This window comes from Ursus americanus, chromosome 14 (genome assembly GCF_024610735.1).
Source record: "Ursus americanus isolate L20-20 chromosome 14, mUrsAme1.1.p, whole genome shotgun sequence".
Classification (NCBI taxonomy): Eukaryota; Metazoa; Chordata; class Mammalia; order Carnivora; family Ursidae; genus Ursus; species Ursus americanus.
The window spans coordinates 70130980-70157417 of NC_142140.1; the positions used below are offsets into that span (position 1 = coordinate 70130980).

Consider the following 26438-nt stretch of genomic DNA (forward strand, 5'->3'; position numbering starts at 1 on the left):
CTTCAATAATCAGGTAGAAAAGCAAGCTCCCTTAAAGCCGTTCAAAGGGAAGCCTGAGGTCCAACTGGCAGGATACCTCGTGGCTGGAAGCAGGGGTTCCCATTATCAGAGCCGTGGAAAATGTATTCAATACTGAGTCTGCGTGCATAAGCATTTTTACGGGAAAAGGATCCTGAGCTGTCATCGGCTTCTCACGGAACTCAAGGGACCCCAAACTGTGCAGAACCCCTGCCCGACACCATCTCTTCAGGGACCCTGGGAAGTAAACCCAGAAGGGTCGGGGAAGACCCGCAGCTTGGCAGCACGACCTCGCTTTCAGAGCGCTCCGGGAAAGCCGGGCTCTAGGAGATGCTCCTTGCCCTGACCGGTTCCCTGGGGTCCATCCTGCACAAGGGATGCCTGGTCCCTCCTGCGGTTGGGAGTTTAAGACCCGCTTCCCCGACGCCCGCCTCGCAGCCCGGGGCGTGGCACGCTCGAATCTGCTCCCAGGCCCAGGGCGAAGGCTGAAGCGGGTAAGGAGCTGTGGTTCCAGCGGCTCGCATCCCAATTCCCCGCTTGGGCCAGTGACTGGGGGACTGGCCTCGACGGCAGCGCCGCGCCCCGGGGCGCGCGCGCACTCATTTTCCTGGCGGAGGGAGCGGGCTTCGGCGGGCGCTGCGTCCTACAAGGCGTGCTGACGTCGCGGAGGGCCGGCAGTCGGCTCGGGAGCGGCCGGCGCGCGCGCGTGTGCGTTGAACGCCGCTGCGAGGCTGGGAGGCGCGCAGGGACGGTGGTTGTGCTGGTCCTAGGGCGGCGGCCGCCACCGCAGCAGCACCCCGGGCTGAGGGGGCCGACGCGGCCGGACGAGCTGGGGATGGGGAACACCGGGCCCCGCACCTCTCCTGGGCGCGTGTGCGGCTCCGGGGGCGCACAGTGACGGCTGCGGCGCCCCTGGCTGGGCAGCGCTGAGGCCGCTTCGCCAAGGGAGCCTTCGGCCGGCGGCGGGCCGGGCCATGAGGAGCGGCCGGGGCCGGGCCAGGCCTCGCTGACCCCGGCCCCGCGCGGAGGCCTCCCCTGTTTCCGCTCCGGCCTCTCGGCATGAGCGTCCGCCCGGGCCGGGGGCCGCGGCTGCCCCAGTCCGGCGGCTCGCGGGCGCTCTCCGGGCCGGCGGGCCCGCGGTGCTGAGCCCGGCCCGCCTCGCTGCGCTGCCCGCCCGCCCGCGCGCCCGCTGTATGCCCCGGGGGCGCGGCCATGGAGGTGGTGGGCGACTTCGAGTACAGCAAGAGGGACCTCGTGGGACACGGGGCCTTCGCCGTGGTCTTCCGGGGGCGGCACCGCCAGGTGAGCCCCGCCGGCCGGGGCGAGGCCGGGGTCTGCGGGCCGCGGCACCTCTGCTGCCCTCCCGCCCGCGCGGCCGCGGCCGGACTGGGTGGTCCTGAAACTTGGCGACGCCGCAGGCGCGCAGGCCCCCCTGGGTTGGCTCGCCGCCCTGAGGCCTGCCATTGTGCGCGCTGTCAGTGTCGCGGGGTTTGTTTTGGTCGGGCGAGGATTGTTTTGAGGCCGAAGCCGCTAGGCAGCGCTCCACCTACCGACGGGCCGCTCGGCCTCTGATTTCCTCCTTGCAGAGTGCCTGGTAACCAGAGTGCGCTTAGGGGCTCACCCCCCTGGCCCGCCCGGTCGTGCCTTTCCCCCTGAATGTGTGCGGGATCCGAATCCGAAAGGACTGCACGGTCCCCTGCCCGGCTCGGGCGTGGACGCGCCTTAGGTTTTTCCGCGCCCTGGGCTGCCAAGGCTTGTCACTTTTGAGGTCGATATTTGCAGACCCAGCGGAAAACGGGCCGGCTTCCCGTTAGCCCGAGACTTTCTCAAACTCGGGGGGTGTCACATTTCCCAGCATTGGTCCGTCTACACCCGGACGAGCCCGTCCCCACCTTCCCGACCTGAGGTTAGCTAGGCGGGTGGAAAAGATGGGTTGGACGCTTCATTTTTCAATCCAAGTAAACATGAATGCAGGTTCAAAAATGTTTTAAAGCGTGTTTCCAAATAGGGTCCCACGAGGTTTTCGAATCCAAAGAATTTGGAAGAGCATCTAGGGAGTGGAAATAATCAAAGGGGTTTGGTAGTCCTGGGTGTTGGCAAGGGGCCTGTTAAAAGTGGGCTGGTTTTGTTGCTTATCAGAGTAATAAAAACTGCTTTCCTTTATTATGAGAATAACTGAAAACTCGATAAAAAGTAATTAAGACAGGGTTAAATCTTGCCAAGCTATCAAATACCACCTTCCAGTGTATTATCCACATTTCTCCATAGCTTTAAAGTGGTTAAAAACTTTGTCCTTTGTTTCACTTCATGCTACTTACTACGTGGTCTTCATATTTATTATTTTTAGTGGTTGTCTTGCGAGACATTAGCTTGTAATTTATGAAATCATTTTCCTATTGTTGGAGATTCAGATTCTTTTCCACCCCCCCCCAGTGTTTATGAATTTGCTAAAAATACCTTTGTGCTTGTAGATTATGTTTCTATAAAATAACTTCCCGGAGTAACACTATTTTTCCTTTCCAGAAAACCGATTGGGAGGTAGCTATTAAAAGTATTAATAAAAAGAACTTGTCAAAATCACAAATACTGCTTGGGAAGGAAATTAAGATCTTAAAGGTATGTTGCTTTATGTGATATTTCATACTGGGTTAAAACTTACTTTAAGTTAATACATGATGACATCTTTTGTAATGTTGGTCGTTGGAGCCAAGTTTGAGAATTTTCACCTGTTGCTCTCATTTTTGCATGCTCAGTTTTTTGAGACGTTTGAGTACTCGGAAGCTATTTTTAAGAATAGATGTTTGTGGCTTGTGGCCAGTGCTTTGAGGGATTCTGTGAAGACTGATTTTAGCTTCTCCTAATTTCTTCTTTTCCCTAGTTATTGTGTTACTGTTTGAGGAGAGGCACACCCTTCTTATCCATTATTTAGCTCTTTTCTTGATCCCTTTCAGGTGACACTTAAGTGTTTGGGGGGGACTGGGGCAGATGGAATCTTTTCTCCTTGTAAATTGAAAAAAAAAGTTATTTGCCTTGGAAGTGGTCTTTTTAGATCACTCACAAGCAGTGTTATTCAAGTGAGGTGCTTTGAGGGAAAAAAAAAAAAAAGGTCTCCTAGTCAAATATGTGTGGAAAATCCTGTTTACTGCATACTTCTTGGGAGAGTCGCAAAGCACTTTGCTTGGTAAAGAAAAATCTGAAAAATTGCGCAATGAAGAAACTGGCTTAGGTGTATTTAACTCCGTGTTCCCCGAGCTATGTGAACATAGAGCGCTCACCTCACACCAGCTTTCATGGAAATTTCTACTCTAAGGAGCTCTTTGGTAGGAATTTTTACAGCTCTTTGAGCTAAGAATTATGCTTCGTTTTCTTTCAGGCAAATAATGTGCTCTTTAAAAGCACTTTGGAATTTTATGCCTTTATTGTTGTTAGAACTGTATATTGAATTTGAGAGACTCCCAGAGAGTCTGTGGCCATAGTAACTGTGACATTTATTTTGTAAATGAGAGTACTCACCTTGTTAAGAGTCTAAGAAATGATCGTGGTGAAAAAACATTTAGGGCTCAAGGAAAGTTTGATCAGGCACCTTTCCTCTTGTTCTTTTGTAGATTGAATTGTTCTAATCCAGTAATGGAAGTGTAGTATATAAAAAGAGTATCTAGTACATGTGTGTGTATACTTAAGTTAATATTTATTTGGATATTGAAACGTATTTATTAAGCAGTCACAAATATTTTAAATTCTCAATTTCCTTAACAGGAACTTCAGCATGAAAATATTGTAGCACTCTATGATGTTCAGGTACCTTATTATTTTATTATTTTTCTAATTCGCATGTCAGTAAAGAACTTCGCTGTTTCATACAAATTTAAGTGAACTGTAGTAGAAATAGAAATTGCCTTATTCTTGTTGGAAAGGTATATAGTTTGAGTTACATGTTTTTTACCTAAGAAATTGTTTAAAGTAGTGTAGAGGGATAGGAGAAATAACGTGCTGCATGAGTACAGTTCTACTATAGGAGTAGTGTTGGTGTCGGTCAAGTAGACGAATGTTGATACCAGATCTAGCATTTCTTCTTTTTTCCCCTAGCATTTCTGTAATAAATGTAGAAAGGACTGCTGTGGGCTATTTAAAAATTAGATAGAGCTTTTTTCTTATTGCAAAGCAACATTTGCTAATTGTAGAGGTATTAAAAAATAAATAAAAACAAAGAAAGCATGCATATACACCACCCTGATTTATCTGTGACTATCACCGTGGCATAGAGTTGAGTCGCATTTTATTTGGAGGTGGGGAAGCAAGGTTCTGAAGTTCTCTTCTAAGGTAACATTTCCCCTTGGAAATCCTTTTAAAAATCCCAATTTTGGAGAAAATTACTATGGGGGGGGGCAGAGCACCAGAGTAAGTAGTTGCCTTATATTTAGGGGCCATATTATGTTTTAAATTCTAGAACTACTCTTGTCTAGTGCGGTATCCACTGTGTGAGAGCCACAGCGATCTGAGATCTACAGAGGGGGGCAGCAGACTCAGCTTCTCCCTGGATTCTCACTCCAAAGCAGACAGGGGTGCATGATTTACGTTATTTCCTTCTTTTGTTTTTTTTAGTTTGGACAGTTGAATTCCAGTAAAGCAAATGGATATGTTATGTGAGTCTGCTGTATGTGTTTCTAGCTAAAACCTTTTCTGTACACACTTGCATTACTCGAATTCATTTGTTTTGTAAGGTTTGGCGTGGCTGCTATGTGCCAGGCATTGTCCTAAGGGCTAGGATAAGGCAGTGAGTAAAACAAAGTCCTTGCTTTCAGAGTGCTTAGTTTTAGTGGGGTGAGACGAAATGAACTGTTCTTCTCGTGCTTCTTTTTTGTATGTAGTGATTTTTCACGTAGTCCTATCACATTACAAAGTATTTGAACCCAAGTTACAAGATTTTTTTTTTCCATTATAGAAAAGTGCTGTGAGGATAATATATAAGTTCTGAACATAGCTGGGATTATTTACATTCAATTTCTAGCACTGGAATTACCAGGGCAAATAATTCTGCACACGGTTTTAAAGTTTTTGATTGGAGAGTGTGATTACTCTCCCCCAAAATTGCAATTTAAATTTCATGTGCAGACTGTGTGAGTGCTGTGAGGTGTATTTTATTACCTGTTTGAATGGGTGTAACTCATTCCTTCATCCAAGAAATTCAAAGCAGCATAGAAAGAAAGGGGAAGAAACTTTCAAGTCAAAACTAAACTTATCTCCCCATCCCTAGTTGAACTGTTGATTCTCCTCAGAGCTGTTTGTGTAGTTTGTCTTAGTCTCTGGAGACAGAGGGCACCAAGTGGTACAAGTCAGTGCCTGGTACAAAAATTGTTAAATAATATTAACTCTTAATTTCCCATTTTTCAAGAAGCACAGAAAACCCTATCAGTTGCAGAGTACATTTTACTTTTAGAAAATAGAGTATACTTAGATTTCATTCTATTAGAAAAATATTTTTAAGTACTAGCTTTGGTTGTAGAGTGAGATATCTAGGAGGAATATGTACTCAAAAACCTGAGTTATCAAACAATCAGGAAGTTCAAGGTGACCGCATTAAAATGTTTCTATGTTGTGCCTTGTCTACCACTGGAAATACATAAATGTAAGAAATATCAGTCAAATAAATACACTCCTGAGCTTTTGGCTAATGAGTAAACAGAATCTTGGTGTATATTTTAGATTTGCTTCCTTAATTTTAATTGTTTACTGTGTGTTTGTGGAGACAGTACAGTAATTTTATCAACTTGAACATCTTTTTTCCTGGCCATCAGTTTTGGAAATCTGTCTAAAGTTTATGGATAAACTTTAATAAATTGAGAACTTGACATTGTAAAAAATCAGATTTCAGTTTAGATGACACCTAAAAAGCAACACACTTTCCCTAATTAAAAAATTAACATATCCCCATAGTTAAAATAATCATTATGAACATGAATAAATTAGGAAAGAAGTAGCAATTTTCAGAGATAACCACCGTTACCTTTCTTTTAGAGTTTTCAATGTGTGTGTGTGTGTGTGTGTGTGTGTATGCAGCTATAATCATTTATACTTAGTTTTTAAGCTTTTCATTGTGAGGAACTTAATAATAGTGTTTTTACATAAATGCAGCTTATTTAATTAGACTTAGTGTATTTTGGATACCTTTTCATATCAACATAGTACTCTAGGGCTAAATGATAATTTACTTAAAACCCAGTTGTGGCCATTTGGGTTGTTTCTTATTTTTCCCTGTTAGAAACCGTGCTGCAGAGAAAGCTGTGTACGTATCTTTGCTTGTTTGAATGAGTGATCCTGTAGACGAAATTCCTTGTCGTCTGGTCAAAGATATTAGCATGTTGCCTTTGCAGAAGGTTGTACCGATTTATTTTGATTTGATGACCTGTTGTTTTTTTTTCCTTAAATCATTAGTGCATTGACCGTCCTCATGTTTTATTTGCCTTTTTGTCTTTCTTCTGTGACTTTCCTGTTGCTGTTCTGTGATGCTTCTGTCGTGTTCATTGTTCTTACTGATTCCTTTGGAATTAGTGTTTCTTGGACCAGTTAATGAGAAAAATAGAGGAGTTTAGTGGCGAACAAAATAGAAATGGTCCTTGCCCTCGTGGGGCTTCCCGCATATTGGGGAAGAGGACATGAAGCAAATAGCTGCTTATTCTAAGTGTGCACAGTGCCATGAGGGAGAGGAGGACAGTTGAAGACCTTTGAGAGAAAAGCCTGTGGGGGTGAGGGGAGTAGGGCTCCCCACTTTGTGGGCTGGGGAAGACTTGGTGAAGAAATGGTGTTTAAGCTAACTTGATGGAAGAGTGGGAGACGGCGGGGCTTGGGTAGGTGGGAGAAGAGCAGGTAAGCACCCCAAGCAGAGGAAGTCTTCTCTGTAGAGCAGACAGGAAGGATGAAGCCTGGGTGGGGGATGGGAGTGGGGGGGGGCAGTGAGGGGAGGGTAGTAGGAGATGATGCTGGCCTGATGTTGGCAGGGCCCACATGCAGTCTTGATTCTGAGGGCAGAGCTAAGCCATTGAAGCGTTTTAAGAGCAGGAGAGTAATATCATGATGCTGTTGAAAAGATACCTATCTTTGAGCCTTCTGGGCATGAGAGAAGTATTGTCAGTTAGCAGTACTTCACCTGCGTATTTGTCCCTTGTCTGCATAAATATCCACCACTAGGTAATTTTTAGTGTTGTAAGAAAAAGATGATTCATTTAATAAAATGGTGCTGGCAAAACTGAGATATCTGAGAAAAAATAAAGTTGGATCCCTGTTCTCATCATTTTCCAAAGGAATTAAAGGCTTAAATATATAAAATAAAGAGAAGAATCTTAGAATAATGTATATTTTTTAAGATTTTATTTATTTTTTTGAGTCAGAGAGAGAGAGGGGCGGAGAGTTGAGGGAGAGGGAGAAGCAGACTCCCCACTGAGCAGGGAACCTGATGCAGAAATCGGTCCCAGGACCTGGAGATCACGACCTGAGCCGAAGGTGTATGCTTACTGACTGCGCCACCCAGGCATCCCAAGAATCTTAGAATAATATTTAGATGACTATATATAACCAAGAGTTGGAAGGGTATTTTAAATCAAGAAACTCATAAACTATAGGAGTAGGGACATATAAAATTTTTTAAAACTTGCTTTATGGCGAATAGTACCATGACCAAATTGACAGCCATTAAAAGGAACAAACTTGATACCTGCCACAGCATATGAATTTTAGACGTTATGTTTGTGTTTAAATGTCCCGACTGGACGGAAGCCCGCGGTGCTGCAGACCCTGAGAGAATTCACTTGGGGCAGAACAAAGGAGATAGGAGTTCATTGAATACACCGCAAGGAAGCAGCAGGCAGGGCAGCAACGGAGAGACTGTCTTTGGAGGAAGCAGTGGTGGGGGCTGTAGTTATAACGCAGAGTGAAGAGGTAGGGGAACATATGGAATTTTCCCATTTTTGGTAACTGGTTGTAAGTAGCTCATTGGTCACTTAGGGTCTGTGCTCTTTCGGAGGTGCGAGGTGCTTCGCTTAATGAGCCTGTTTGCATTCAGCTCGGTGGTCACTGTGGGCCTTTTGCCTTGCTCAAGTTTCCATTGTTCAAGCCTGTTGCCTGAAAGTGGCCTCTACAGTGTTGAGAAAAAGAAGCCAGCCATATACAGCTACTGTATGATTCTGTTTTTGTGAGTTCCAAGAAGAGGCAAAACTGAGTGAGGGTGGTAGGCGTCGGGGAGGGAACAATAGAGGGTGCCTCTGGGGAGGTGGGGAGAGCAGACGGGATGAAAGAACTTTCTGGGATGATGGAAATGATCTGTATTTTGATTGGAAGGGTAGTTACATGGGTCTGTGCATTTGTCACAACACATTGAAATGTACACCTCATTTCATGTATGTTAATGAATGTACGTTATACCATAATAAATGAGAAAGTGTTTACAGCACAACAGATAACGGGCTAATATCTCAAACATATAAATCCTCTCACAAATTGGTAAGGAAAAGATAACCCAAAGAGATAGTAAGCAAAGGATATAAATTGTTTATTCTCGTAAGAGAAACAAAAACGGCTGATGTATGAAATGATATTCATGAACAAGTAGTCAGGGAAATGTAAATTAAAGTCACAGTGAGATGTCACTTCTCACGCATCCCTTTGGCAAAATTAAAAAGTGCCTCAGTTCTTACTGGTGACATTGGGGAGGAGGTGTAAAAGATTCTCATGGATTACTGGTAGAAATGTGAATTGTTAGAACATTTTTGGTATGCTGTCGGACAATATTTTGCTTCCACACCCTGTAAGAATATCCTTAGCATTGCAGTCAGAATAATCCCAGTGATGTAAGTCAGGGCTTGTTAGTCCTCTGCTCGGACTCCCCATTTTTATCAAAGTAAAAGCCAAAGTCCTTATTTGCACAGCATGACCCTATTATCTCTGACCCCGTCTCCTGTTTCTCTGTGCTTGCTGCTTCTCCCATCCACATGGACCTGCAGTATGGTCCCCGTAGCAGTCCTTTCTCAGGGCCCTCTTCTTCCTTTTCGCTAAGACCTTGCTTCCCAGATACACCGTATATACAGATATTTCTCTGTCTCTGTGGTATGTATAGATATATTCCCAACCTTCTTGAGGTCTTTACTCAAGCGTTATGTTTTCAACGAATACATTTCAGCTTGCTTTAGCCACCCTCGTTAGAATTACAATCCCCTCCCCAGCACTATCTCCCTTCCCGACTTATTTTTCAAAGCACACATCCCCCTCTGACATATTGTATGTACTCAATTCTTTTGCTTGGTGTCTCTCCCTGACTCTTACCTCTTAGAAGTGAAGTTTAACAAGAATAGGGCATTTAACTGTGCTTGCTCGCGGCTGTCCCTCAGGACCTGGGACTGGGTCCTGTGTCTAGTGGGCAGTTAAAAATATCTGAATGAAGAGAAGTATCTGTTGCCGTTAGAAATACTCACCTTTTACTAAGGAGAAGGTTACGGGAAGATACACCAGGTGGAAATATTGACTGTTTAGAGGGGTAGAGATAAGCAAAAAGGTGGAAATGGATGATGTTACAATGTACAATAATGCAAATATATGCTCCATTTGCACATGAGTGTGTGTGAACAGGTGCACGAAAGCATAAGCCCTAACGTCAGTCTCAGGTGGTGACATTAAGGTGACTGTTTACTTCTTTCAAGTGTTATGTATCTTAAGGTTTTGCAATAAACACTTTATAACTGAGGGGGGAAAGCAATTTTCTCTTTTTGTGGGGGAGTTTTCACTTTTGCTTTCTTCTGTAATCATTGGGCAGTCTTCTGATTATGAATTTGCATTCAGGTCCTTCAATGCCAGTGAGTATTAGATTTCACCATTATGGTTACAAAAAGGACTATTCTCCATTATAAATCAGTCAGCATAGACCTTTATTAAAGTAGGTAACATTGGCGACTCTGGAGAATGGGCACAGGTGGATACGGGGCCACCATGTAGGAGGTGTCTGGGTGACAGCAGTAGCACCCCTGGAAAGGGAGAGGCCTGGACAGATGGGTGAGACATTGAGGAGATAGGGCTGATAACAGCTGTGTGAGGCCAAGATGAGGAAATCTGAGTTGACACCTCTTTGTTGTAGGTATTGAAATGTTTTCCCCAGTTTGTCTGCCTCTGTTTTCTGGGGGGCAGGGAGGGGGGATCTTTAGCATCTCTTCGGTATATGGACGTTCTTGCGTCGTGCAATTTGTCCATCTGTTCTTTAATGGTCTCTAGGTTTCATATCATAGAAGGATTTCTCCACCTTGGGATTATAAAAATGGCCCTCCCTTGTTTTCTTCTAGTAGTTATGGTTTTGGTTTTTCATATTTATATCCTTGGTCTCTGGAATTTATGTGCAGAGAAATGATATGGGGTCTCATCTTATTTTTCAGAGGAATATCCCAAACTTTTACCTGCCATTGGTGTAACTGCAGAAGAGGGTGAAACCTTCCGTGGGACTGTTGCAGAGAGGCAATTTGAAGAATTATGGGCAAATCAGGTTTAGATTAGGGAGGTACTTTGTTATCACTTCTTAAGTTTGTAACGGGGGCCTAAGGGTGCAAGAGCACCTGGCTCTGGGGGTCCCGAATGGACCAGGTTTGACCACTCGCCACTGACAAAATTCAAAGGCAGAGAAATGAGTGGTGTTGAAACAAGAAAGGGATTTATTTCAGGCCGACACTGGGAAGACAGCCGAGTAACTCTCAAAAGATGGTCTCCAAAGTGCTGCAAATAACTTCTAGGTGCGTACAAGGAAAATGTGGGGCAAAGGTTGGTGGGTACATGCAGGTGGGCAGGAAAGGTCAGGTCAGTCATTGTCTTGGTGTCAATCACAAGGGGTCTTGCTGGCCATGGGGCAGTCCCTGTTGCTGCTTTTGCCCCTCAGGTCTTTTGCCTGAGTTGAGATAAACTGGAAAGAAGAATTTAATCAATGAGAACGTGCAGGCTGAGGTCCGAATGGAACTAGTTGGCGTCCTCTTTCAGGTTTGACAGATCACTGTTATATTCCAGTGCTTTTTTTTTCCGCCACCACCAAGCCATCCACTCGATTCTAACACTGTCTACCTGGAGTTAGCATCAGATTCGGCATGTTAAGGACTTTGCCCTACAAGACTGCACCCCCTGCCCTGCGCCCCCCACCCCAATTTTAGACACCCGGTCACAAGTCCCAGTTGTCATCTGAGTCTCTGACCAACCAGCTATAGATCAGAGGTACCAGCAGCCGCCTCCTTGGATTTGATTAATTGCTAGCGTGGCTCGCAGCGCTCAGAGAAACATTTCACCTGCTAAATTATCTGTTTATTATAAGAGGATATAAAAGAATATAACTTAGAAACAACCAGATGGGAGAGATGCACAGGGTGAGGTATGTAGGAAAGGCAACCACTCTCTCCACATTCCTCTGAGCCCCATCCTTTCGGGGTTTTATGGAGGCTGCAGTATATGGGTTCGCTACATTAAATCATTGGCCACCGGTGATTTAACTCAATCTCTAGTCCCTCTCCTCTCTCTGGAAGGTGGGGTGGAGAGTGGTGGGGCTGAAATTTCCAACCCTCTAATCCAGCTGTTGGTTCCTCTGGCAATCCAGCCCCTATCCTTAGGTGACCTGGGGTTTTTCCGAAGGTCACCTCGTTAACATAACAAAAGAGCCCTTCATCTCTGATCCCGTAGGAGGTTAAGGGATCTTCTTTATTCTTTTACAAGATAACCCATAGGAGTCATCTAAGGGGTGGAGAATGATCAGGAAAAGTAGCAGAGAAGTGGTGAGGGATGGGTTTTAGGAGCCCAGACTTTTTCTTCAGTCTTTCTCTCTTTCTGAACTGTTTTGTTACTTAATGTTTCTCCCCTTCTGATCCTGAGCATCTGAATTCTGCTGGAAAGAACACCTAGTCATGCTCTCTGATTCTTCAATTCACTTTATGTGTATTATTTTTTCGAATTACAAAAGTAATAGGCCCTCGGGGAAAAACAATTTAACTAGTCTAGCAGTATATAAAGTAAATAAGAGATGCCCTCTTCTGATAGCTCCCTTTATTTCTTTCTCCAGAAAAAACCCCCTGCTGTGCGTCCTTCAAAAGACTTTATTTTTTATTTATAAACACCACCCTCTTGGTAAAGGGAGATGATAACCCAAGCCTGCTTACTCATACGATGCTATGAGGCTGGCTAGTACCATGTAGCCCCAAGGAGAATAATTCTGAGGATTGTGTTTTTACTTGAACAGATTGTTGTTATGTTTATTTCATCTAAATTTTTGTATACTGGCATAGAGTTCTTCATAATAATACCTTTTTTTTTTCCTTCTTGGGGATTTTCTGTCTTATTAAGGAATTTGAGTAGGAAAATGATAAATTGAAATTCATTGTGTTTAATTTTGTGGATGGAAGTTGCTGGAGAGGAGTTGAGGATGAGGATTTCCTGACTTTAGAAAAGGAGATCAGCTGTGTGTTCAACTTTGGGAAACCCTCCGTGGTCTAGCTCACAGGCCTCTTGGCCTCATTCCTCGGCCTTTTTGACCCTCCAAGTATCTCTTCAGGTTCTTCCCTGGTGCCCCAGTACCGTCGGAGTTTCACTTTGTCCATAGATGACTTGATTGGTTGTTTTCTCTTTTTGCCGATTCTTTCCCGGCTCTTGGAGCTACTCGTGCTCCGGATTACTTAGATCTTCACTTAAAAGATGCACTGTTTTGTGGTGGAGGCCTTTAAGGAGCAGGGGTGTTCAAGAGAGAGTGACCGAACTTTTGGAGGTTTGTACTGCTTTAAAGGTGGGCAAGAGAAGATTTGCGTGAGAAATCAAGGATGTTAAAATATTTCTTCCCATGTCTTCGTGCGGAGTAAACAGTTTAGCCTTCCCTAAGGAATTCCTAGTTGTCTTTTCTCTTCAGTAGTTAGGATATGGTGCTATTATATGATTAAACAATACTGATTTGAGATAATATTTTTGTACTTTGTACTTGAGAAGAAGAAAACAGTGGTTTGATGATATCTCAGTATTTTTAGGGATGATAGGGCATTTTGGTCTGGATTTGATCAGGTTAGATGGCTAAACAGACTGATTCACCACAGAGATGATTTAGCTAAATTAGAAATAGATTTTTGTTTTTGTTTATGATAAAAGGAAATAAGTATTTCTTACAGATTTGCTTTTCTAGCCTGCTGGGAGCGGACGGTTCCCCACTTCCTTCCTGCTCATGGGAGTGCTGCTGTTTAGGGAAACAAGCTGTCTGTTTTCGGCTTTCGGCTTGGCTCTCCATGCCGCGTGTGATCCTGCTTGGGCAGCACTGTGGTTTCTGGTTCCCCGACACAGAGCACAAGGCACTGCCATTCTTCTGAACTTCCAAATGCCTCCATGTGCGGGCGGGGGGCTCAAAGAATTGGGCACAATGTGTTTTAATTTTTTCTCGTCCTCTGGAGAATTAAGTGAAGTAAATCATCCCAAGTCACTGAGTTTCTTGCAGAGCATAATTTGGGTCTTGACTCGTGGCGTCCAGACCCTTGGCGAGCACCGTGGAACCGCTTTGTGGCAGCCCCTTGTATTGCTCCTCGTTGCACAGAAGTGCTCTAGACTAGAAGTGCTGAGACACCAGTTTTTGTTTCTAATCTGTGGGAACTGATAGTTTATAAAACCCAATAAAAACAAACTGTTGTAAAAATGAACTGAAAAAAGGACCTGCAAACAGATGTCCAAAGTTTTTATTATTAGGTTTAGCAGACATAAAATTATTTTGTTAAATTACTTTAAGCCTTTTAAAATTTCTTACGTTTAGTTTCTGTAATCACCTCACTGTGGGCTAGTACCAGATAATTCACTGATTGGCCCTGACTGCTGAAGCACACTCGGAGGGGTGCTGCCTTACCTCTCCTCTTGTCCTCTGATACAGCTCCTCAGCCTTGTTTAGGGTATCAGTGAGGCCAAGTGCTTTTGGGAAGGGCTGTGTCTATCTGAACACTGTCTCCAGTTAGGCTATAGAAAGCACAATTTACAATTTAATTAACATTGTAAAAATTGTTTTTGAAGAATCATGAAGCCAGTCTTTGAATTACCCAAGCAACAGATCTGGAGCTGTATGACTTTGAGAGACTTAGTAAAATTTCTTTAATCAGTTCCTTAAAAATCAGTCTGTTACCAAGACATGTGAGGAAATAAATGTCTTTCCTTTGCCAACAATTCCCAGGTAATGTGGTTGCCTCCAAATAAACGTAAGAATCAGAAAAACAAAAAACTAACCATCCTGGGTCATGTATTCCAGAAATCAGATTGTTCATTTAGTGTTGTTAGCTAGGGTTACCGAGTCATTGCTCAAATCATAAACTTTTCAAAGTGGAAGTGCTTCTCTGAGGGCCAGAGAATCCTTTTCCCCCTACCAATTTACCAAAGTTATGACCAAACAATGAATCTTTCTTTAGTTTTTTCCGTAAACAGAATTGAGTGTAATGACTATATTAGTGTCATCAAAACTTGGCTTGGCTTTGAAGTTGGGATGCTTAAATTATTGTGTTGGGGATTTTAAATTCACTTACTAATAGATTTTGTGATTTTATTTTACTTGTTTAGTAATGAGCAAGTGTAGTATTTTTATTAACTGTCATTATTTTTTGAATGTGAGTTTCATTCTTTCTCTAAATTGTATTTAATGTTACTTTTCAGGAATTACCCAACTCTGTCTTTCTGGTGATGGAGGTAGGTGTATATGTGCTGTTTAATTTACTTCAGATTCCTTTTGATTAATATATACTTTAAAGTGGTCAGTAGATTGTTATTTGAAATTTTGAATTAATAAAGTCCATTGAGTGATTTAGATTATAGGGAATATCTAATTTAAAATTTTTGACACTATAATTCTTACATTTTTCAGATTAGATTTATATAGAAAATATTTTTATTAGAATTAACTGATCATGAATTGAATTAATCTTGAGCCAGTTTCCTTATTTTAATTATTTTTTCTTTTATGTATCAGTACTGCAATGGTGGAGACCTGGCAGATTATTTGCAAGGTAATTTTTGTTTGTCTGTCAGTGTTCAATAAAGATAGCTCCGTAGTCTGTTTAATCCTGGGAGTTACTTCTGAAATAATGCTGACCCTGTTTTCTGCATTTGTATAGAAACATTCAATAAATACTTGTGTTTGTTTAAGTGTGATCACTTTGCTGACCAACTGTTGTTTGTTGTGGTTTTATTCCTAAACTTGTGTGTAAGTGCTTCCTTCATGTGTCCCTCTCGCTGCCAGTGTTTGAGAGATGGGTCCTTTCCCCAAGAGAGAAAAAAAAACCAAATGGTTCTCTTCTTCAAAAGACTCTCCTGGGTTACCAGCAGTGAAACTTCAGTCCCTTTTATTTCTTTCAAAATAAAAAAAAATCACAATGCAAAAATATATCTAAGAATGTGTTTATTAATGTGAATCTTTCTGGTAAATTAAAAAGTTACAAAGGATTAATGAAAAGTAACGTTGAAATTATTTCATGGCAGAGGTGAGATTTTAGTACTGGATGGTGCTTGAAATACATAGGATGGATATGAGGCATTCAGATCAAAGTGTGTCTCCCACAAGTATTTTTTTAAAACGATGCTAGATGAGGCCAGCATCTCCTTGTTCATCCCTTAAAATGCAAGGGAAATATGCCAAGAAAAGTATCTCAACCTCTGAATAGATCATGGCGGTTGATGGTGGCCCTAAGACATCAATAGGTACACTTACAAAGGGTGTGGACAGTTTACCAGAACATATTAAGAATGTTAATTTCAGCTAGTAATTAGGGAGTGCAATTGGAAGTGAGCTTTTAAAAATCTTTAAAATATGAAACATTGCTGACTTTCAAAAGCTGCGTAGAGATTACTAGGAAGAACACTGGGAGTATTGCCCTCAGCCATCGCCTGCTTGGTGTGGTGGGTGAAGTGGCCCCTGGGCGCGGAGCTCCTTCCCGTCCGTGACGCTGGCCTGGGCGCACAGGGGACAGCGGCGACCCCAGGACAGCGACACCACGGACGCCACATGGCCGCCCGCCAGCGGAGCGCCCGCGGTCCGTGGTCATCGGCTGGCCGGCCAGGCACCGCGACTGTCACCGCAGAGAAGGAGCAGAGCGTGAGCCCAGTTCATCCTGACCAGGGAGATTCAGGCCAGAGGGGAGCCGAGACCCGCCTGGTCCCGCGTGTTCCTGCCCCGAGTGGACCAGTGCTCCGCGGCTCCTGCTTCCCCGGGGCGCCTGCCCTGCCCGCAGTAGCCGAGGGAGAGCGGCAGGACCGCTCCCGAAGCCAGCATGCCTTCGGGGAGGCAGGGGACAGAGACAGGACTGAAAAGCTTGGGTTTTGGCTAGCTGATTGTTGCTGAAGGAGAGGAGGGAGTGAGGGAGGGAAGGAAAGAAGGAAGGAAGGAAAGAAGGAAGGAAGGAAGGAAGGGAACTGGTTATTACTCCCCACCCCCCCAATTTAAGAAAAAGTTATAGTCGAAGCTCCGTGTAAGCCCTAACGTAGTTTCACTCCTGTCCTCCCACTTAGAGACAACCTTTACCTTGAATTTGGGAATTTATTGCATGTGTAGTTTTGTGTTTTTCCCAACCAAGATTCTTTTTTTTTTTTTTATCCTAATTCGGTAAAAAAAATTTTTTTCAAAATGTCATTTGCTAGTACAGGCACTTTCATTGACCATTGCTGAAAAGAAGTTCAAGCTAGAAAACAGCCTGCTTCTACCTTCTCAGTTCTTGATGTTCTCAGTGATCCGGGCAAAAGCACCTTTCCCCTGGGGTCAGACTGAGCGCGCCCTATCAGTTCAGTGCCCTCATTAGAATATCAGTTTCCCTCAGTAACAGAAGTCCCACTCGCGGAAGCAGGCAGTTACTGGTGTGGCGGGGGTCCGGCCCGTTCGGCAGCGGTTTCGTCCGTTAGGTTGAACTCTGTAGTTGCTATTCCAGAGCAGCATGTTAGAACAGGGGGCCCAAGAGTGAGGCCTTCATGAGCGTAAATGTTGGAGTCAGACGGACAAGCTCGTTTACCACAGTGCCCCTCTTCACATCACTTAATTGCTGTGGTTTTGGTCAAGCTCCTGAACCTCTCCCTGGTCCCTCTCTGCCACAGTCCTTAAAGGATTCCCTTGTAGTTTGAAAACACTTGTAAAGACCTGTGAAAGAAATCTGGACCTCAAGGAATTTTCGAGAGTTTAACGTTCCAAGAAGGTAGCCACCAACCTCACGGGGCTACAGAGCTCTTGAAATGCGGGCTAGTCCAAAGGTGGGCTGTAAATGTGAATATTTTTTATTTTGAACACTTCAAGGAAGAAAACGATTATATTTCATTAAGGATTTTATGTTGAGTACAAGTTGAAATCATTTTGGATGTATTAGATTAAATGTATATTATTTAGACCTGTTTCTTTTTAGTTTTTAAAACATGGCTACTAGAAAATTTAAAGTTATGTGTGTGGGTCACATTATATTTATCGGAGAGCGCTGGTGTAGACGATCTAATGCCATTATATCACAACACGATCACGTAGTCCTTTTATTTGCTTTGGTAAGTAAAATGCTGTTGACCTTTTCAAAAGATAGAAAACAAATTCTGATTGCAAGTTTAAAACAAATTAATTAGCAAGTCGTACTTTAACATGGATTCTGGCAGAATTCACTGAGCGTGGCAGCTGTGGCTGAGCCTACTCCCTCCAGGCTAACTTGCTCAAAGACTCAATTTTTTGGAAGAGTTTTGATGTTGGCCATGCCTTTAAAACACTAAGTTTTTAACATGGAAAATTGAGTTTATGGGGTTGTGATGAGAAGTATGCATTCCATGTTCATAGAACGACGTGAATATTTACTACACTTTGTGTTCAGAGGCAGCTTAAACTAGATCATTCATTTCCCCCCACAAGAACAGTGTTAGAATTTGGACTCCGAAGCAAATAAATTTTAAGCATATTCAATTGTATGTCATGGGGCAAAAATTCAAGTTCTAAGGAGCTGCAGTCATTTAAAGTAGCCCTAGAATGAAAATGTAAATGAATGAAAGGGAGAACTGTCCATTCTAATTTTTGCAAAGTAACCTAAGAAAAACGTTACAAAAATAAAGATCTAATCATCGGTTTGAACCACCCACTAAGATCTGGAAGAATACACTCCATATTTTTAGCAGTGTTTATTTCTAAGGGGTGGCATATGGAAGATATCACTTTTTACATGTTTTAGTGTATTTAGATTTCTTTTTGTTTTCAGTGAGCATCAAGAAAAGAGCCCCAAAGAATAATAAAAAAAAGTAAAACAGAAAAAAGTATTTCTAAACCAGGGGGATTTATCTTACTTGAAGATGTCGAAGATGTAAAAAGTCATTATAACGTGTCTAAAATGATTTTAAAACTAGTATCTGTTCCCAGTGTAATAACATTTTTATCTTCTTAATTGCATATGGAAAGGTTATCTAGAACATACTCTAGAGTTGTATGAGCAGAAGTAGATTCACAAAAGATTTAGTAGATAGGGTCATGGATATTCAATCCCTAATGTAGATTCAAGGAATCACACTTGTGGCTTTTAGATCCATTGTAATAAAAAGTTTCTCTTCGTGCACTGACTGTATTTGAATAGCTATTCTGTGCCAGGCTTTTTCTAAAGTCTTTATTATTAAAGGTGCTGTCTTGTTTGATTGTCACCACAACCCCACGTGGTTAGTCTGTTTCCAGCTTTTTCTAGACGAGGAAGCAGGCACAGAGGGTTCATCTTCCAGGGTCACTCAGTGAGGAGGTGGAGGAGCCGGGATTCGAGGAAAGGCAGCCTGACTCCACATCAAGCTGTTGACCATTCCAGTATGCCCCAGCTTACACGTAGACACGCTGTAGTCGCCGCCGAGTCATGACTGCTCTCCAGTAATGTTCATACCATCTCCTTATAGTAGTGAAAACGAGTTAAAGTGTTCCTTCTTAAAGGTGTCTAGTGATGAGCGACCCTTCGCTGGGGCAGGAGTGTTGCAGCAGGGAAGATGAGGGGACAGCCGTGTGGGAGCACGGACCCCTCACAGTTACAAGTGGTGGTGAAAGGTCCAAGTCTCCATTCAGGGGCCCCACGTGCTTTTAATTTGTGCTCCTGTAATGGCCGCAATGAAATACGGACATTTATTCCAGATATTTGGCTAATAAGGGGAACTTATATTTGGCTTGTTGAGGGCGGCCTCACATTTGCTGAGTACCTGTTGTGCTCAGAGTCACGTGGGCACCTTCAGTTAAAAAACGGGCAAGGAAAAACACCAGCGAAAACAGGAGATGCAAATGTGAATCCGTTCTCTTTACAACAGATCGAGTGGAACGTTTGAGGTGTCTGATATCTTTTCATAGACTTAAGTTATTAGAGTAAAACGGAGGGAAAAAAAGGGGGGGGGGCTCCTAGTCCCTCATTCCCTCTATGTTAACTCCATTCTGTTGATGGGGGATGCAGATGGTATTTGACTTTGTGTGCTTAAATATTTATGCGATTCCTCTTCTACCAGCTAAAGGAACTCTCAGTGAAGATACTATTAGAGTGTTTCTGCATCAGATCGCAGCTGCCATGCGGATTCTGCACAGCAAAGGAATAATCCACAGGGATCTCAAACCACAGAACATCTTGCTGTCATACGCGAATCGCAGAAAATCCAACGTCAGTGGTATTCGCATCAAAATAGGTAAACAGCCTACGTAGTGTTTTATACAAAGGACAGTCTTGAGACTCCATAGTTTTAGAAAATTTTAGTTCAGCCTTGTTAGAATGATGGGTTTTGTTGGCGCACTTCGGAAATTTTTATGGAGTTCAGCAAGGTGCTTTTGGATATGGGAGCTCTTCACATTACTGGCAGCCTATCCTAAATCTCAGGACCGAGGGGCCCACGTCAGGAACTCCAAACACGACTCCCAGCAGCAAACCCTATCCTGCTTCTCATCAAAGGGAATCTGATGTATTATCGTCGTAACAGCAGTTGAATAACTCGGGCTCTTTACAGCTCATGGGATTTTAACACAAGGGATCTAAGAGACCATTTAGATCAGCCTCTCTTTTTCACAAGTTTTTGAAGCAGTGTGTAATGCTAGGTATTTTTTTACGCTTTTCTTTTCATTGTTAGAAAAAAAAATTTTTTTTTTTTTACCAGTATTTAAAGAAATTTCTGGAGGTGCCTGGGTGGCTCAGTCGGTTGGGCGTCTGCCTTCGGCTCAGGTCATGATCCCCAGGTCCTGGGATGGAGCCCCGCATCGGGCTTCCTGCTCGGCGGGGAGTCCACTTCTTCCTCTCCCTCAGCCCCTCTCCCAGCTCGTTCTCTCCCTCTCTCAAATAAATAAAATCTTTAAAAAAAAATAAAGAAGTTTCTGATTTTATGTATGTTACATCTGGATCTGGAGAAGGAAAGAAAAAGTTCAAATTCTATACCTGGCACCGATATTTAGTAAGAGCTGTATTAATGAATCGTTTATTGCAATTAGCGTTTTCTCTCGCAAAGCTTGGCGCTCGCTCCTCGATGATATAACTGGAAGAGCAGTGACTCGTACGGTTGGCGATCACTACCAGTTCTTAGCTTGTCGAAATTGAGGTAGAAACTGTTTTCTTTGGCCGACAGACGTCCTCAATAAGCTGCAAATTCCTCACAGCTCCTTTGTGCCCTGTTGTGTCTTGAAGGTACGATCTATGTGAAGTGTGAGTAAAGGTGTCCTTTGTTTTTCTCCTTTTCTGTGAAATAGCGGATTTTGGGTTTGCTCGTTACCTGCATAGTAACATGATGGCTGCCACACTGTGTGGGTCCCCGATGTACATGGTGAGTGAGTTTTTTTTGTCCTTGCCTGCGTATAGTATGGTGCCATTGGCACTGGAATTGAAGTGTGACGCTGGTTTCCAATTAAGATGTGATTTTATGGATAGCCTAAATCGTTGTATTATAACGCTGATTATATTACTGATAATGCTGTAAGTCATCTTTTGCTTTAAAGTAGTGGACCGTAAAAGTCACTTTTACCCATTAGCTAAAAAAAATTTTTTTTAAGTAGCCTCCACACCCAGCGTGGAGTCCTTTTAGTTTAAGTTTTCTAAAAAATTAGTTATTAGTGGTAGAAATTCCCTATTAGATTAAATAGAAACACAAATCGATGAAGCACAGGCATGCTATACCTGATGTGTAATATTAGGGAAAACAGCAAAAAAACCTCTTGGGCATCGCTTCATCTCGAGGGTGAGCATGCTTAGCTTTTGCATGTTACTTCTCTTGACAAGATCCCTGGATCCTAGAAGATTTTTCAGTTAGTGTTAGAGGTAAAGCTGAAAAATCTTAGTTCTCTCCTTCATCCTCCCGTATGGGTGTGGTCACGTCTGAGAAGGAAAGGCCGTGCAACTTCCGAACCAGTGTGAACCATCGAGCCTGGAAATAGGTTAACTCTGGAGCTTCAGAATTCTGCAAAGTAAATCCACGTACCTGTCTCAGGTCTAAGTTTAAAGTGGGCTTATGTTCAATAAGGATTTCCTCTGACCTAAATCAGAAGCTTACTAGGGATGACAACTAAAAATGGTACGCCTGGAAAATAAAGTTTCACTGGCTTTGAGAGTATTTGACATTTCTGTTTAATGCTTGTCCAGGTTATTGGTATTTTTAAAAAGCAACATGTAGTGAGAGGTGGGAAAAGAGCTGTAACAAAGCAGCAGAGAAAACAAACGCCTTTGCTTTTAAGACAATTTCTTATTGTGTTTTCATCACCATCATTTGTATATTATTTTAAAAGCTTTCAAATGACAGGAAAAACAGGGAGTAATACAGCAAACACTTGTGTACCTATTGTCCATATTTAACAAAGGTAACTTTTTGCCATGTGTGCCTTGATATTTTTTTTTCTAGAAAGAAAGAAACGATTTCAGCAACAGCCCAAGTCCTTTAAACCTTTCCCTCTTCCCATTTCCCACTCTTCTACCCCAGAAGTAACCTCTGTCCTGTAGCTGCTGTGTAGTTTTCTTTACTATAACATTAATACTCTTTCCTGTATTGCTGTCCGTAGTAATATATAGAAATGTTTGTTTCTGTCCATTGCTTCTTTTCATGCGACGTGGTTTTGGAGATTTACCAGTAAATCCCAGTGTACGAATGTGATTTAAGCTCGCAGCAGAATCATCTGATTAGGGAAATGTCACAGTGTGATCTCATTTTAGTATTGTTGGGAGCTTAACCTTTACCAGTTAACTTGTCAATCTTAGTTGTGTAAGTAACATGACGCATGTGTCTGGAATGTTTTCACCCCCAGGCTCCTGAAGTTATCATGTCACAACATTACGATGCGAAGGCGGACCTGTGGAGCATAGGAACAGTGATATATCAGTGCCTGGTTGGAAAACCACCTTTTCAGGTAGCCTGACTCTTTACTTCGGTGCTCAGTTTTGGGATCTTCTCGCTTCGAAGTTGCCTTTGACTTAGAAAGTGGGGAATACTTTGCAAGCAGTGTTTTTGGTTCCCTCGTGACTTGTTTTCATTTTATTACAGGCAGAAGCCGCTAGGGTGGGCCAGAACATCTTTTGCTTTTCCTTTTTTCATCTGCCTTCCTTTTGTAGTTGGCCCAGGCGTCGAGCCCGTTATATGTTTTCCAGGCTAGTGAAAACTAGCCAGCGGTCAGGACTAACACCCTGGTGGGAAAGGGTGTGAACAGTGAGGTTCAGTGCAGTCCATGTGCGGGCTAGGCCTGGTCTGGGAACATAACCGGAAACCGTCTCCAGCTTCCTGTGCCGGTCGCTGCTGGGTGAGATGGAGTTGATGGTTTAGTTTTTATGGATATTATTTTGGGTTATTCTTCCCTCTTCTCCATTCCCTTCACACCCTGTCAGAAAGAGACCCTCTAGAACTAATCATGATGATTCCTCCTGAGGTCATATTGCCCAGTTACAGCGGGATTTTTTGAACCTGAAAACAGGAACAAAGTAAACTTATCTGTGTAAGAAAGGATATAAAATCAGTGCCCCAGCTGGTTTAGACACTTAATTTCCCGGTCCCGTTGGTTACAGAGGCTTGGCTCATCCAGTAGTTTACTGTGAGGGCGCCCCCTGTTGGCGGGGAGGGACTGAAAGGTAGCGGTGTGCTTCATTCTCTTCCTTGTGCCCTTGGCAGTCCTAAGGGAAAATACACCCTGACTTTACACAATAAAAATGTACATGTTGGGTGGCCTGGGTGACTTCCAGAGTAGTGGTTCTTAACTCTTAATAAGTTTCGGGCTCCTCTGGGAGGCTGACCTCAGCAAAGATATCTTAAGCCCAGATATGCAGAATTCGCACACGGTTCTAGAGGTTTTTAAGTTCCTGGTGCCAGTCTGTGGCTTTTTCCACAACGCAGGACTTTCACGTTCAGAACGTCTGCTTTATAGCAAGAATATCAGCCTGGATCACATGATTTGAACCTTTTGCCCCCATTGTCTAGGGAATAAAGCCTTTCTTTTTTTTTCTTTTTTGAAACAGGCCAATAGTCCTCAAGACCTAAGGATGTTTTATGAAAAAAACAGGAGCTTAATGCCTAGGTAGGTGTCTGGTTACACTGGGTTTTACTGTCTGTGAATGCAACATTATTTGAACTCGGTGTTACCAGTTTCCATTCCTGAATCTTTTTTCAGTTGACAGTAATGTGAGAACATTCATTATAACAAGAAATCAGAAAATTACTGGTGCATCATAGGTGCCTGGGTAGTACTGTGCCATGTTTTTTCTTTTTTAAAATGTAAAGTATATTTAAAAGGAAAAAAAAAAAAACTGCCGAAGGTTTACATGTTCTTGGGGTGGGGATGCAAACAGAACAGATGTGTGTGAACTAGGAGGTCAGTTCCTCCCTTGGCCTTCCCTGCTCTCTAGGATGGCACGAGCTGGCTCTGTACCTTATGTAGATATTTATACACATATATCTATGTTTATGCACACGTATTTCAGTACAAATTACATCAGACTTGGCAAATTGTTCTGCAACTTTTTTTACTGTACAGTGTATCATAGACATCGTTTAGCCACAGGATATAGAGAACTACCTCATTCTTTTAAGTGGCTCATAGAGTTCCATGGCTAGATGCATCATATTTTGTTTAATCAGATCCTTGTTTTCATTTTTTGGTTACTCCAGACCGTTGAGTGAAGCATGTGTGTGTGTACACGTCTGTGTATTTCTTTAGGATAGACTCCTAGAAATGGAATTGTTAGACCAGAAGGGATGCTCTCCAAATGAGCTAATGCAGCAGAACAACCAAATGCTTGTTTCCCCGTTTTTACCAACACAGGGTGTTATCACACCCGGTGCCTCACAAACAGAGGAGGACCATTAGCTCTTTAATTTGCATTATTCTCTTTACTAGTAAAGTTGGCCTTCTTTCATTTGTTTAGTGTCCTTTTGTAGTTTTTATTCTGTGAATTGCATGTTCCTATTACTCATTTTTCTATCGGTTTGTCTTTTTCTTACCGGATTTTAGGAAGCTGTGTTATTTCTCACTGGTATTTGAGCTGTGCCCGTTGCCAGACAGAATTGGAGGTGGCTCTTCTTCTAATAGAGAACTCTAGGAAATATTATTGCCAAGTTGAAGTTGTGTTAGAACTCAGGATTGTGCTTGTGAAGTGCGTTATGCCGGCAGATATTCAAACATAATATTAATAAGCACAATGCAGGAATCTTCGCGAATGGATGCTCTTTTCTCAAAGGCAATTGCTTAGTGTTGTTTTTTATTTTTGTTTTTCTCCTATAAGGAACGTGGCTTTACTATGATCTTCTTGGTATAAAATGTATTTGTGAAGCTGCATAGGAATTTTCATTTACCATAACGAAGGCAAAAGTCGTGTAACTGATATGTATAAACTCACCACTTAGAGTCTTTTTCTTCCTTTCCCCCAGTATTCCCAGAGAAACATCACCTTATTTGGCTAATCTCCTTTTGGGTTTGCTTCAGAGAAACCAGAAAGACAGAATGGACTTTGGTAAGTAATATTTTTCTTCCCTTATTTGGTAAATATCGAGTGCTCGCTGTGTTCTAGATTCGGGGGGATAGAGTAATAAATAATAAAGAAAATCCCTGGCCTCACGTAGCGCATATCCTCGTCAGGGAGAGGCAAACGAAGGATAAACTATAATTATGTACCATAGAGAAGGTGATGAGTGCTGCGGGAAAGCAGAGGGAAGGGGAATGCAGGTGGGGGGAGGGATCGAAAGTTTAAGTTACGTGAAGCCCTTTCTGAGGAAGTGTCCTTTGAAGGAGGACTTGATTGATGGACAGGGATAGTGAGACAGTGGGCGGTGTGCACGTCTGTGGGAAGAGCTTTCCAGGCCGAGGGAACAGCCAGTACAAATGCCCAGAGCTGGGAGTGTGCCATGTAAGCTGGAGGAACAGTTAGAAGGCCAGTTAGAGACGTGGGCTTTTGCTCAAAGTGTGATGGGGAGAATGTGAGCAGAGGAATACTAGGATCTGACCGATGTTTTAGAAAGGATCATTCTGGTTGCTTGTTGCCAACAGACTGTGGAGAGGGGGCGGTTGAGGCAGCGGGAGGACAGGCTGGGGGACCAATATACTGGGAGTATAGCAGTTACCCCAGTGAGAGATGAGGGGGCTTAGGCTGGAATAATAGCCACATAAGTGGTGGGGAGTCCCTTGAATTCTGGATCTTTTTGGAGGTAGAGGCAACAGTATTTACAGATGAATTGGATGTAGGATGTGAGAGAGAGAAGACTCAAAAGTGCCTCCAGGGTGTCTGGCCCGGGCGTGTGAGGGAATAGAGTTGTTGGTTGCAGACACCCCTGAGGCTGTGTGGCTGGAGTTCAGCTTGGACCTGTTAAATTGAAGACACACACTCAACATGGAAGTGCAGATGCCCGAAAGGCAGCTGGAGTTCCGAGGAGAGGTCTAGGCTGGGATGTATTTGGGAGAAGGTCTGGGAGGAAAGAAAGGAGGAGAAACGCTCCAGAATCCAGGTGGAAAAGTCCCTGGCCTCCAAGATGGGATTTTGGGAGACAGGGAGGGGCAGCTCCGTGGCAGTTTGTTTTTCACGGCGGCTTCAGGGCTTTAGGAGAGCACGCTCTGGGTGTCCACGGAGGCCGTGACCTGAGATTTTCACATTTAAAGGGGAAAGCCATATCACTGATTTTGAGCCTTTCTTCTTTTTATAATATAATCATTTAAAGCTAAAAATGTCTAAGTATTTTAACTTATGACAGTATATTTTCAAATAGTATTTTACCACTTGTCATGTAATGAAAGAATTTGGGATGCTTAATACTGTAGAGATTATCCAGTTCTAGAAGGTTTTGAAAGAACATTTTTCCCTGAAATTGTTTGGGTCTCAGCTCCTCTTTGGGGAATGGTTTGTTAACTTGTTCTTACCAGTCTCGTGTAAAAGATTGTTCCTTTTGATCTTATTCTTACCAATCGTATGTAAAAACAGCACGACTTAAATTTACATGTCGGACCAGAAAAG

At 43.1% G+C, this 26438-nt stretch overlaps 1 protein-coding gene across 2 annotated transcripts in view; it reads left to right on the forward strand.

The window, feature by feature from the left end:
* Window positions 1–686: 686 nt before the first annotated feature.
* Window positions 687–26438, forward strand: part of ULK2 (unc-51 like autophagy activating kinase 2) — a 79799-nt gene continuing 54047 nt past the window's right edge. For both annotated transcript variants that reach the window (XR_015726788.1, XM_045778325.2), the window contains exons 1-10: window positions 687–1320; window positions 2542–2634; window positions 3775–3816; window positions 14683–14715; window positions 14996–15032; window positions 19498–19671; window positions 20717–20790; window positions 22259–22360; window positions 23457–23515; window positions 24865–24947. Coding sequence is in view for 1 of the 2 variants with exons in the window: in XM_045778325.2 (XP_045634281.1) it covers window positions 1231–1320; window positions 2542–2634; window positions 3775–3816; window positions 14683–14715; window positions 14996–15032; window positions 19498–19671; window positions 20717–20790; window positions 22259–22360; window positions 23457–23515; window positions 24865–24947 (787 nt within the window). In the remaining variant the exon portion in view is untranslated. The remainder of the gene's footprint in view (window positions 1321–2541; window positions 2635–3774; window positions 3817–14682; window positions 14716–14995; window positions 15033–19497; window positions 19672–20716; window positions 20791–22258; window positions 22361–23456; window positions 23516–24864; window positions 24948–26438) is intronic.